The sequence below is a fragment of the Phalacrocorax carbo genome (genome assembly GCF_963921805.1).
Source record: "Phalacrocorax carbo chromosome W unlocalized genomic scaffold, bPhaCar2.1 SUPER_W_unloc_7, whole genome shotgun sequence".
In the NCBI taxonomy this organism is placed as follows: Eukaryota; Metazoa; Chordata; class Aves; order Suliformes; family Phalacrocoracidae; genus Phalacrocorax; species Phalacrocorax carbo.
Genome location: NW_026990258.1, coordinates 217,853 through 230,705, shown reverse-complemented (window position 1 = coordinate 230,705; position 12,853 = coordinate 217,853). Strand labels below are relative to the sequence as shown.

Here is a 12,853-nt window from a genome sequence, read left to right as displayed (position 1 = left end):
GTAAAATACAATGTAGAAGTAAGCTATACTCTGAAGATTCACTGCTTCTATAAACCATGCAACAAATATATTGGATGTGAAAATACACTTATCTACCATTTTTTAAAAATCTACATTACACTAGAGGCCTTATTTCAGAATTAAGTATCTTAGCTGTGGACTTCATGTTATGTCATTCATTACTGAAGAGACCGTGAAATTAAAAAGAAAACCAAAAATCCTCCCCAAAACAGAAAGTGAAGTATTTTTAAAACAGATCATATGGAAAGAAAGTAAGTTATGTTGGAGACAAAGAAAATTATAACAATGAAGATTTAAAAAAAAAAGGTCAGATGTTTAAAGGGCATGAATTGAATTTGTCTACTGTAAAGGACTGCTCTTGTAGTCTCCCTTCAATGTGTTTTAGTATCAAAAGAAATGTTAAAATTCTTAACAGTGATTGTGCCATACATTCAAAATTCATTACTTACATTTTGAAGAAGCTGTTCAAACCAATCATATCCTGTATCTCTACAAGCTGCAACCTAAAAGTAATTTTGAGAATAAACGGGTTAAAAAAGGCATCTGAAGAAAAATTACTTCAATACAGATGTCATATTAAAAGATCAGTAAACATGCATAGATGTATTTTTTTTGTATACATTCAGTACAATATCTTTGGAGATCAGAAACTGTCTTCTACATTTGAAAAATAGTTCTCACCATTTAAGAGATCCCAGAATTTGTATCCCATACAATAAAAGGCCTACACATTTTACTGGAGATTGCTGGCTCTAACATAAACCAAAATTTGGTTTTGTAGAACAACATTTTGTACAGATTAAAGCACAAATACAAGCCTGACATATTAAAAATGAATATGTGTGTATATATTTATACAAACAAACTAAGCCTTCACTGGTATATGTCAGGAACAGTTCACGGGTGCTCCAAAATAGAATTGGCAGGAGAACTGAGAATTCGGCTGAAGTCAAATTGACTGATCTGAAATACTGAAGAGCAGGATGGAGTTTAAACCCATAATTTTAATTAGTGAAGTGAGTACTTTTATCTGATATGTACATCTTGGTATAATTGATAATAAAATACCTTCTCAGCACAGTGGGTTTTACACAACACGTTTTCACTACAAGTGTATAAGCATTTTATTTGAAACAGATTTTTTCTGAGATATGCTATTTAATTTGCTGCTCCTAAAAAGTAGATAAAATTATGCAGATACTAGTTTACCCTGGGTAAGAACATGACCCTGTATTTGTTAAGACAGCTTATTAACCTTTCAAAATAAATGTTATCAATTGAGGAAATTTTTCTTTTGAAAGACAACTTCTTAGTTAGGCTTAACTAAACGCTGCTACTAGCATTTCCTGGAAAATGTTAAATACAACAGAAATTTGTTGTGTTTTAACTGAATAAATATTTTACACAACCTGAATATAATGTGGTCTCAGTTATCACTGCAAGCAGATTAGTGAGCATTTAAAGTTTCCTAGAGCCTGTTCCATCAGATGAATAATTCTAGCATATATTCAGTGTCAGGAGACATATAAAGAAAATAATCTGGTAACAATTACTTGCATATTTTTTGTATTCTAAAAGACTACAGACAATATTTCAAAGATACTAAAAACATAATCAAATTTTGCACGAAACTTAATTTGAATTTGTTTAACATACCACATCAGTGATGTTTAGTATTTTCCTGGTCATTGCTTCTTTGTCATGGTGTGGAGTTGGAGTAAACCAGAGCTTCTGGAATGTCTCATTTACTAATTTCTGAAGGAAAAAAAAATATTCGCAGAAATAAATAGGTTTATGTTGGCTCGTAGGCGTTATTTCTAATACATCCATACAATAGATTTGTTGATGATACGTGCCATTTCATAAGGAATTATTCAACCTAAGTGAGACTGCTGTAGAGTATGTTATCTGAGACAGACCCAGATCTACTATTACAGCAGTTATACTGGCCTCCAAGCAAGCTTCACTAGAATGATTGCTAGGAACGGATGCTGCAGAAAATGGAGTTACCTCTTTCCTGCACTGATTTGCATTCCTCAGGAAAACATAGTACCCTGAGAAGCTGACAACTGAACACAAGATTACAATTTCTACAGCAGAATTAGCAGCAATTGTGGATTACTTTGGCATTTTCAGAACAGCTGTGACAAGGTAGGGAAGAGAGAGAAGCCAAGTCTCCCAACCCAAACATAGGAAGTCTGTTCCCTTCCTATGTGTTTGGATGGAGGAAAAGATGGAATAGAATGAAAGTGAACTAATTATTCCTGAATTATTTATAAAGCATATGGTTGTAAGAAGCATTCTTCATCCATGGAGACAAAAAAATACATTGCAGATACTGCCTCATCTTTCTGAGGTTGCTGGAAAGGCAAGGGAAAGGAGGAGAGAGAACAAGGGCATACTCCTTTCCTAGCAGCACCTTGGATCCAGCTGTTCATCTACTTGATTAACAGTCTTCTCTGAAAGCCACTTGGCATTAACATATCTCAAGTGGTAAAAATATATGCTGCAGCTTTAAAGTTGCAGATTTCAAATCCCACTGAAAGTGTGATACAAAATTATTACAGGTGTATTCTTAATTACACAGCAATTTAAAAATTACCTTTGCCAAATCAAACAAAAAACATCAATGTCACATTTATGATTCAACACAATCTTAATTTTATGCCCTTCTACATATACATTGAACAAAGAATAGAATATGATCACATAAGTAACATTTTAGGGGGAACAACTGATTCATTAAACACTCAGAATTAATGAAAAATTAGTACAGATGAATACTTTATAATTTTTATACACTGAACTTGCAAATCTTGCATGTACTAACATCAAGTACTTTTATTTTGACTTAAAGTTTGTTTGCAGAAAGGACTTTTATATGCCAATTTTACTTGTTAGAAAAGAGACGTACCAGAGGCAACACTTGCAAGAAGAAAAAAAAAAACTCTAGACAATAACTTTTTAAAGTCTTTTGATTGTCAGCAAGAACTTGAAGAAAATAGAAAAGAAAGAAAATCAAGTCAGACAGCAATGTAGAAAGCCAAGATATTTGCTCTCAAAAATTAAAAGTGAATAAAAATCATAAAAATTACAATGAAGAAGCAATGAAATACTTTTTGATTTGGGGGTGTGTGTGGGGTGTTTCAAAATATAGGAACACATTATGATAATTAAAATCCTGAAGGATATGTTTCATTCTACCTTAATGCCTTCTTCGTCATTGACTCTCCGAATCATTTTCACACACATCTCTGTAATTTTGGGAAATGTTGGTTGTTCAATGCAGATATCCCTAAGTATCTTTATGACTCTCTTTCTGACACTGATACCAGTATCCTGTGAAGAGAAAAGCATTATGCTCTTGAAAACAAATCAGACATATTAATTAATTAATGTATTACATTAATTAATATTTGAAGATCACCCAATCTGACTTGCAAAATGTATTTAGAAAAGGCAGCTAAAATATTCTGGAGTGTATTTATACAAAAGGTCAGCATAACTTGCACCACTGTATTTGCAACAATTCTAAAGGTTCTGGCTGAGTCCCTAGAACACTGAAATGCTTCCTCCATTTATACCCCCCCTTTTAAGAGCTCATGATGTTGCAAATGTATAATTCCACTTCTTAATTCAAGAGCTTACGAACTAAATGTGATGATGCTTTAGCTACTTTGTTGGAACACACAAGACCCTTTGTAGATCTGGACTGTAATAATTCAAAAGCCTTTGGATAAAGCTTATGGATAAGATACATGCAGCAAATCTTTTCCATTTTCCTAGGCTTCATCTAAGGAGAAGGATGAGGAGCTTCATTTCATATTACCTTGTTCAAAACCTGTTCAATCTGAATGTCGGGATAAATGGCTTCATGCATGCTCATATGCAGATCTCCAAAACCCTTCAGAAATGTGTTTTATCATGTAACTATAGAAAATTAGTAGTATTTGACTAAAAACCCGACATGGATGATAAAAGCTAGCGTTATCTTACCGTTAAATTAACATTGTATTTTATCTGAACACCCAGACAAAAAATGCTTTTTATACAAAAACACTAATAAGAAGCCTTTTAAAACACTAAAACACAGCATAGAAAAACAATAGTTTTACCTTTTTTTCTTTTGGATTACAAATGGCAGCTTTAGATTACTGTGTTGTAGATCTTTCTTCATCACCTACACTACGGAACTGCCCTCAATGACCCATATCTCAGACTTCAGAGATGTGGCAAAATTCTTCATTTCACCTAATTTGTGCCTTAATAGAGGAATCCTGGTTCTGATGCAATACAACTTTCTATGTATATTTACCTTTTGACGTAACAAAGTCTCACTGGAAACAAGTGATGCATTTTACAAGGTTGGTCTTAAAAGCACGATGCTCCCCATTAAAATAATAAGATATAATTTACTCTTGGGATCATCATTCCATATCATTAAATGTATAAACTCAGTTGAAAAAAATTTTTCCAATGACACTTATCATAAATATCACAAGTCACCGTACCAATATTCTTTCGATCAGCATGTCATAATACTGCTCAGCAAGCTGAGGACGACAGAGGACAAATCGGCCAAGCAGCTCCACAGCTGCTTCTCGTACACTAGTGGAGTTATCCATTAACCGTCCATGAACACCTCGTTGCATATCCAGCTAAAAAGAACAAATAAAACAGATCCAAAATAAGAAATAAAGATTTCTTTCAAGCATGACAGAAAAACACATGTGCACAAAGGATTTTATTTTTTTTACCCTGGCTAGAATACTGGGATCTACAGCAACAACCTCAGACAAACACTTCATAGCTTTTGTTCGAACAGCAATTGCATTTTCACCAAGTACACGCAGAATCTAATAAGAGAACAAAAACAAAGATTCAATTGCTTTGGGAAGGTAGCAAACAATGTTTAACAGGCAAAAATGCAGCAGAATAACATGTAAATGATTTAACTAAAATAAGAATATCTGTCTACTAAAAATTGCATATATCTTTTCAGACAGTAAAAAGGTACATGCAAGTGATGTTCCGTGGCACTGATAACTGAGCATGGATATTTACTAGGATTTGCTACATCTCTAAGACTGGTCCAAATGGGATTTACACAAGGTCCACATGTTCACTTTAAGTCCCTTCATTTTAAACTCTACTTTTGCCATTCAATTCTGGCTTTCACCATGGTTCTTTCAACAGGAGAGTTGGATTTGGGCACTATAATTTTAAGAATGGCCCTGTATGCAGATCAATATAAGTAACACAACCTAAACTAAACTAAATCAGTACTGGAATTCAAACATGTCACCATGACAACATGGTTAGTGCTCTTCTCCCAGAAAAAGGAAAGAAACCACACTGGTCAAACAACAGCTTCCAAAGTGACAGTGATGTGCGCTGCAAGCAACTGACCAAGTTGGCATGTATTTTCAAATCAAATTAAGATCAATTTAATGAGTTAATGTTAGCAAATGAGCACGCATCTTACAGAAACTGTAAAAAAGATTTCAACATTTTGTAATTATCCTTTTACTGTGTACATCTAAGATAATGATTTTGCCATATACATACAGACAAATAAAATAATGTATGCACAATTTGACATATGAAAGGCATGCAAGAAATATAGGCACTTAATACAGAATATGAAAGCACATGGTGTTATCATGGCTTGTTAAATACCTGTGCTCAACAATTAACAGATATTGCACACTACTGCAAAAGTGTTTGGTATCAGAAACCACCTCTGTTTCACTGTACTAAGACTTCCAGCACAGTTTACCTGTGTCAAATAAATATCAAAGCTCTGGGCAAATGGCCTCATAGAGGCCAAGTAGCGAACAATCAAGCATGCATCTTCATAGTCCACAGTATCAGAATTCATCCTGCAACAAATCCAATGTTTTAATTAGGACATGTTTATAAAAAAATGATTAAAATTGTCAAATGCATGGTTACTAAAGAAATCAGTGGTGCTGAAACGTACTTTAATGTACTGAACTGAGATGGAGCAGTTTTAATTATGCTGCGAAGAAACGCTTTGCGACTTTCCGCTCTATGCATGATTTGTCCTGTGGTTTCAACATCTTTTGCATGATGAGTTCCTTCAGATGAATCCTCATCTTTCTGAGATTTAATTGCTTTTTCTGTCTCCATAGTTGTATCACGGAACCACTGTGCTATATAAAACTTCCGAGAAAACTGGAGAAATACAGGAGGATACACAGAAAACAAAACCAACAGATACAGAAGAGTGAAATTTATAATTTATAATGAGATTAAGTGAGTCTAATGCATCAACCCTATTTTGGAAAACACAATCAACAGTATACGTTAGGGTGACAATTTAATTGAAGCACTAATATGCATGATCAAAAATAATTTTATTCAGTACATGCTACTGAAATTATTTTTATATACACTTGACATCAGAAAGCTGAAATTTACCACTAATGATGCATCAGTTTCTGTGTTCTCATTCAGATAATCTAGCAAAGCCTTTTGCAGCTGTTGAATTTCATCTTCTCCTCCTGAAACCTATCAGAAATAGAAAGATAATTATAAAATAGAATATTGCACAGTGGTAATTATCATCTGAAAATCTGCATATCCACATATAAAATACACTGAAGTTTATGTTCTGCAATTATCAATAAAACTAACAATTTTTAATCAATTACTTCTAAACTTTATACGGACTAAACCAAATTAGACTGTGACTCCAAATTCTAAAAAAGATTAACAGCAGAATAAGACTGGTTTTAAAACAGACTGACTGTTTTGATTAATTTTCATTCTATGATCTTGGAAGAGGACCCTCTGTCCCTGAGGAAAAAAAGTGCTGAAATCACACATAGTAGACCAACACAAGGTTTAAGCTATAAAAGTCATCGTTAGCTCTCTCATCAATATTAAATACTAAAACAGTGACTTCTCAGGTGAACAAGGGATAAAAGGCAAAAAAGTCAAATGAAAATAAATATGAAACACAGACAACAGTAAAAACACATGCAAAATATTTGGTATAACTGTTTTCAGGGATAAAGCATCCATACAGAGAAAGTGCAGCAAGTATGCTCAATCCATCTAGTAAAGAACTTACAGAGGTTGTTCCCAAACACCTCTGAGCTCTAACACTAAAGAATCATGCTCTCTGAGACTCAACTATCTATTAGTCAAAAAGCTTGAGAACAAACATACATTTTATAAAACCACCACCTAGTGCATAAAGCGTATCCACAGAATACGGTAATTTTAATTTTCCTGTGAAGCACTTCTAAAATGCACAAAAAGGATTACATATGAAATATTAATCTGAGAACTAGTGCTGGAGACTATCAGATTTGTAAATATCTAAACTGTATGAATGTTAAAAACAGAATGTATTTTTTCCAAGAGGCTATTTTATAGGACATATGTATATCCTGATATCTTAAATAGTTCTACCCTATGTAAACTGAACAATGATTTTTGTATATGACCATCAGACAATATACTTCTCCCCGCATAGGGGTTATAGAGAATAAATCAGTATCAATTAACTTGTTAATGAATCAGAAACTAACTTTCTCAACATCTACAAGATAGCGTAAAACCAAAAGCATAAACCACCCTTTAGATCTAATCATGCTGAGAATAATTAGTAGTTCAGAAAGAAATGTACAGCATCCATAAGAAATGTGCAAGTCCCCATTTTTGAAAGGACACATAAGACCTGAGGTTTTCTCATCATACTATGTACCATAGAGAGCCCAAATGCATACATTGCTTTATTAACTGCTGTCACCCTTGTAGATTTGGAGACAAGCAGCATTAGAGAATGCATATTTGCATTTCTGCTAATGAAAGATATATGCAAGTCCAGTTAAAAAAAAACAAAAAAAAACCCCAAACCAACCAAAAAAACACAAAAACCCCACCCCAAGACCAGCTACATCACATAAAATAAGCCCTATATGCCTCACAGTTTAACTCTCTAAAGCCTCTGTATGAGTGCCATAAGCCCAATTACCACTTTGCAGTAGCAAATGCACATACATATCTATTTTTAAGGCCTCTTAAGACAGAATCCAACTGTCGCTCCATTATTTCCCTCTATATTGTCACAAGAAAACTGGTTTTACCACTGTAGTTAACCACTTAATATGATCACTAGGAAGATGGTGTGAGAAAGACATGAATTAACAAATGCAATACTTATAAATTGAGTAGATTTGATTCAGAAATCTGAACAACAATGAAAAAGCTCATTCTCCACACATCTTTAAAATGCTTAAATTTCTAAATGGATACATCTCAATCCAGCTGGCACAGGATCTCTCACAAACCTGTTTGAGGATTCTGGCTATAGATCCTTGATCCATTTTGCTAGTGACTGCATCTTTCCTCAGTCTTGCAGCTACAGTTCCAAGATAGTCAAGTGATGCAACTCTTAATGCCATTTCTGTAGATTTGTTACTGAACTGGTGAACCTAAGAAAAGCAGAATAAACTGTTATTAAAAAAATTTTTATTTATGCAGCTGAGATTCTTCTCACAAGACATTGCTTGACCTTATTAAAAAATCTACCTAACTTCCATGGTGCATAAAATTATGTAATATCACAGATACACTCCTTACTTTAATGTTTTTCCCTTTATTGGGTGTCTCTCTCTACAAATATGCCTGTTAGAGTTTTTTTTTTTAATTTATATTTTATAAAATAAACTGGACAACTAGTAGAGCAGATATCCTTTGCAACAGCATAGATCTTAAGCACCTTTATGCAACTTCCTCATTATTCAAACAAAGAAAGCAAGCTACATTTTACCATGAACAGGGCCATAAAATATTTTTCCAAGAAACAGCTCAAATTACTGTGTTAATTATATTGTAATACTGAAGAACAACACTCAAAAAACACATTAATGAAAATATTGACATTCTATAAAATGTCACATTCCAGAAGTAAATGTACTATTATTGGTAAAAGACCAAACTATTTAATTGTTTTCAGGTTCTGTGCTAAAGGAATAGTCCAGAGAAGTATTTAAGATTAATAATTACATCTATTAGTCTGACTTTATTCCCAATTAATATCTACACTTTAATTAGATATTATATGACAACTTTTTTTTAATGTGGAAAATGTCATGGAATAGGAGAAGTGTATTTCTATGAGAAACTGTATACATATGACCTTTACTAACTTCCATATCAATGATCTGACCTAAATTTTATTTTCTATGCATTACATAATAGTGATACATATAAGAAAATCCTTAAATGCTGCATGTGTGTCAACAATGAGAAAGCATTCCTATAATAGTTTGAGCTGAAATAAACAAGCTTCATTGTAATAATAAATAAATAAATATAATAGTTAAAAAACAAGAAACCCTTACCAATAGCCTTCCTAATAAGCTAAGTAGCAACTCTGCAGCTGGCCATTCTGGTTTATTGACTGTGGAAAGAAGATCTTGAATGAAGTTCTCAAACAGTGGTCTGTAATCTTCTTCCCCTTGTTTACTGCCACACCTGTTTGAAAGAAAATGCATTTTGTAAGTGAATTTAAGAGCCAGTTAAGATTTTCTTCTGATGTAAACAGAAGTAATCCTATGTTTAACCAGAAAACCAGTTTTATGCAATCCTAACATACCAGACAGTGTTTCACTTATATGTGGCATCCCTAACTTTAATGATATCAGAAATATGCAGAGAGATGGCTAGATGGCTCATAAATAGCCTTTTGCCTTAACAGTAGAAATTAACACGATAAAAACCTCAGGACTTTTTGTTACAAATCCTTCGGTTATTCAGGTGTGTCCCATCCCTGTCCCCACCCCCACCCCCACCCCACCCCGAGCTATTGACATTCCTAACTATCTAAATGAAAGTAATTTTTTTATATCTTTGTCATTCTGATGACTGAAAGAATCTGGTTTTACCACTGAAATATTTTACTCAGCCTTCTCTTCCATGCTTCAGATGAGTAAAAGACCGCTGATAAAAGGATCCTACAGAAACTATCAGACAGATTAAATGTGTAAAAAAACTTATGTTCCATAAAAATTTTTGTCCAGATAGTTCCCTTAGGGATCTAGAAAGTATATTGTTATAAGTAACTTTATTAGTAGGCATTTAGCATTGAAGTGGTTTGGTTTGTCTTAAGATGTGACAGATTTTATTCAGAGCTGATTTCATCAATACACTAAAGAATGCAACAGAGTACTTACTTCTTAAGGAAAATAGAAAGGAAGTTTTGTGCTGTTCTCATGGCTGTTTCATACGAGTTAGTAATAAGCACATCTTGATCCACCTAAAAATAACAAGATTTATTTTTCCCATATTTTAGCATACACAGAAACGTGATTTCCAGATGAGCATTTCTCATTCATCAAATAATTACAGCAGACATAAAATTACAATGCTTAATTACTAGAGCACCATCATAAAATATATTTACAAAATCATTCCTGCACAAAACCAAAAAATTATGGCTTGCTCTCAAAAAATACCCCAAACCAAACTTACTTTTTTGTTTGATTCTTCCTCTGAATTAGAATCTTTTTCTGTTGATGGCAAATGCACCACACACTGAATAAGCTGCAGAACTAGTGCTGTTACCATCTGAATATACATAGGCTCTCCATCAGTGTCACTGCTGTTTAACCTGTTAACAAGAAAAGACAGCATTAACACTAAAACTAAACAAAAAAGACAAAACAGAAATTTTTGGTCCTAAATAACATCTAAAATTAACACAGCTATAAATCTGTGTTCTAGATGTTTATCTAGTCATTTGCTTCTCTCTTATCCAATGAAAGATTTGGTCTAACAAAACCAGTATTATTCTCAGGCCAAAGAGATGAACTGAAACAGCTCACAGATGGGCTATCATAGTATCTGCGAAGTTCAGCAGCTGAAAAATCGTCAGAAATATTTAATAAATCAAACACCTACATGATAACATAAAAAACATTTTACAACATAAAAAAATACTGAACTTGTCCTAATAATTTATTACTTATTTAATGTCTGTGAAATGTGCAGGACTTCTAAACAAGCAAAAATAGTGACCATGACCTGGATTAACTTCTACAAGAATTACACCTATGGTAATCTCAGGTAGCATAACAGACTATAAACTTCAGCATGCAACAGCGTCTTTAAGTTTGTATGACCAGTACAAATACACTCTACCTCACATTTCTCCCTTTCCAAGTGATTTAACCTGACAAATAGTACGGTGTTTACTACCCATATGTACATCAACACCACTAAATGCTACCCTTAATGATATGAAAAGGTGATAATCTCTGACATAATTCTCCCCAAATTATCAAAATAATAACTGGGAACAAAACATTGCAATTATCATCTTTATGAAGTTATCTTTGACTACTTATACAGAGAAAATATGTTAATATCAAATTTTAGGTAAGCTGTACCCTTCATGACTGTAGCCACAGACAAGGAATGTCCTTCAACAGATCAGAGCTAAGACTCTAGAGATAAACAGTGCAGTCGTGGCCTTGAGAGTGACTTTCTTCTAGTAAAGGTCCTAATTCAGAAAGGGTATCTACCATTTATGCTCCTATGCCTACCACCTTTCTATTTGCTAGATCTCTCTGATGTCTATAACCAAAACAAGGAAATACTAGGAACAAGCACTCATGTTAACATTAAGGTTGCTAAATTCAAAGTTTCAGGGAATTTCTTCTCCTGGATATTTCCTGTTCATCCACCCTGGATCGGACAACGTATTTAATTGACAATTTGTCTGTCTCCAGGGAAATGATGTATGCAAGCAAGGAACAAAATCAATGCCAACAACAAATTTTTTAGAATAATTTCAAGTGTCCAACCTCAATTTTAACTGAAATCCAGTTCAGGTCAGATTCTTTCTCAAATTGAACTGGAACCTATACTATTATTCAGAAGATGCGCTGAAATCCAGCTGAAGTACTTAAGACAGCTAAAGTGAACCGAGTAGTTCCTAAATAAAACTCATTCAAAGGAGTATTAGATTGATTTCCTGAAAAAAGTACTCTGAGCGTGTCCTCAAAGAATTTCAGCCAGAATTTTCCTATTAAGCTTTAGCAATGATGAAATTATATAAAAACCAAACAAACAGAACGAAAGAATTTTCCAACAAAAACCTCTGAATGCACACTAACATTACACTCATTTACATCCTTAGTGAGACAAATAAGATATTTCAATTATTTTTGTAAGCAGGCATAAATATGATGGCATAAGAAACTGATTATTATAAAATCAATTTGTCAGGCAATTCTGCTCTCACTGTAGAGGTTTTGAAAAATCAACCTCTAACAAAGCGTAGCTTGTGGAGTCACAGATTTTTAAAGAAGTTAAAACTGAAGCCTAAAATCCTACATCTACAAAACTGTAAATGCTACTGTCTAAAAATTATCATTCTATGTCATAAATTACCTGAAGTTTCTCAAACTCCTCTTGCTAGTTGGTAGTCTTGCAAGGGAAGTGAAAATTTCTTCTAGTATTAACTGTCTATGTTTTTCATACCTGGAGAACACCTATTCAACAGTTACAGGATTGTTAAAAAAGTTATTTACTGTTACATAAACTATCGCTTGGTAAATAGATTGTTAAAAAAATACACTTTACATGACGTTTAAATAAATTATATTTAATGCATACCTTGTTTTTAATGCATTGCTTTGTTTTTTCAAAGCAAGCATTTCTTTATAAAATACATAAAAACTTTTTCAAATATAGATCTTTAAAAATCTTCAGATAGTGTAAATGTGTAATAGCTCTTAAAAATACTGTATGCTTTTAAAATTTCTGCCAATGGTACAATACACTAAGACAG

The 12,853-nt window shown here is 33.3% G+C and overlaps 1 protein-coding gene across 6 annotated transcripts in view; it reads right to left on the bottom strand.

The window, feature by feature from the left end:
- The window catches only part of LOC135310905 (nipped-B-like protein), a 165,757-nt gene that overhangs the window by 21,217 nt on the left and 131,687 nt on the right, over positions 1–12,853 (bottom strand). For all 6 annotated transcript variants that reach the window (XM_064440023.1, XM_064440022.1, XM_064440025.1 and 3 more), the window contains 13 exons: positions 12,454–12,554; positions 10,531–10,669; positions 10,233–10,315; positions 9,402–9,534; positions 8,346–8,489; positions 6,466–6,555; positions 6,005–6,219; positions 5,801–5,903; positions 4,779–4,877; positions 4,533–4,679; positions 3,226–3,360; positions 1,678–1,776; positions 471–524 (listed from right to left, as the gene is read on the bottom strand). In XM_064440023.1, coding sequence (XP_064296093.1) covers positions 471–524; positions 1,678–1,776; positions 3,226–3,360; positions 4,533–4,679; positions 4,779–4,877; positions 5,801–5,903; positions 6,005–6,219; positions 6,466–6,555; positions 8,346–8,489; positions 9,402–9,534; positions 10,233–10,315; positions 10,531–10,669; positions 12,454–12,554 — 1,542 coding nt within the window. The remainder of the gene's footprint in view (positions 1–470; positions 525–1,677; positions 1,777–3,225; positions 3,361–4,532; positions 4,680–4,778; positions 4,878–5,800; positions 5,904–6,004; positions 6,220–6,465; positions 6,556–8,345; positions 8,490–9,401; positions 9,535–10,232; positions 10,316–10,530; positions 10,670–12,453; positions 12,555–12,853) is intronic.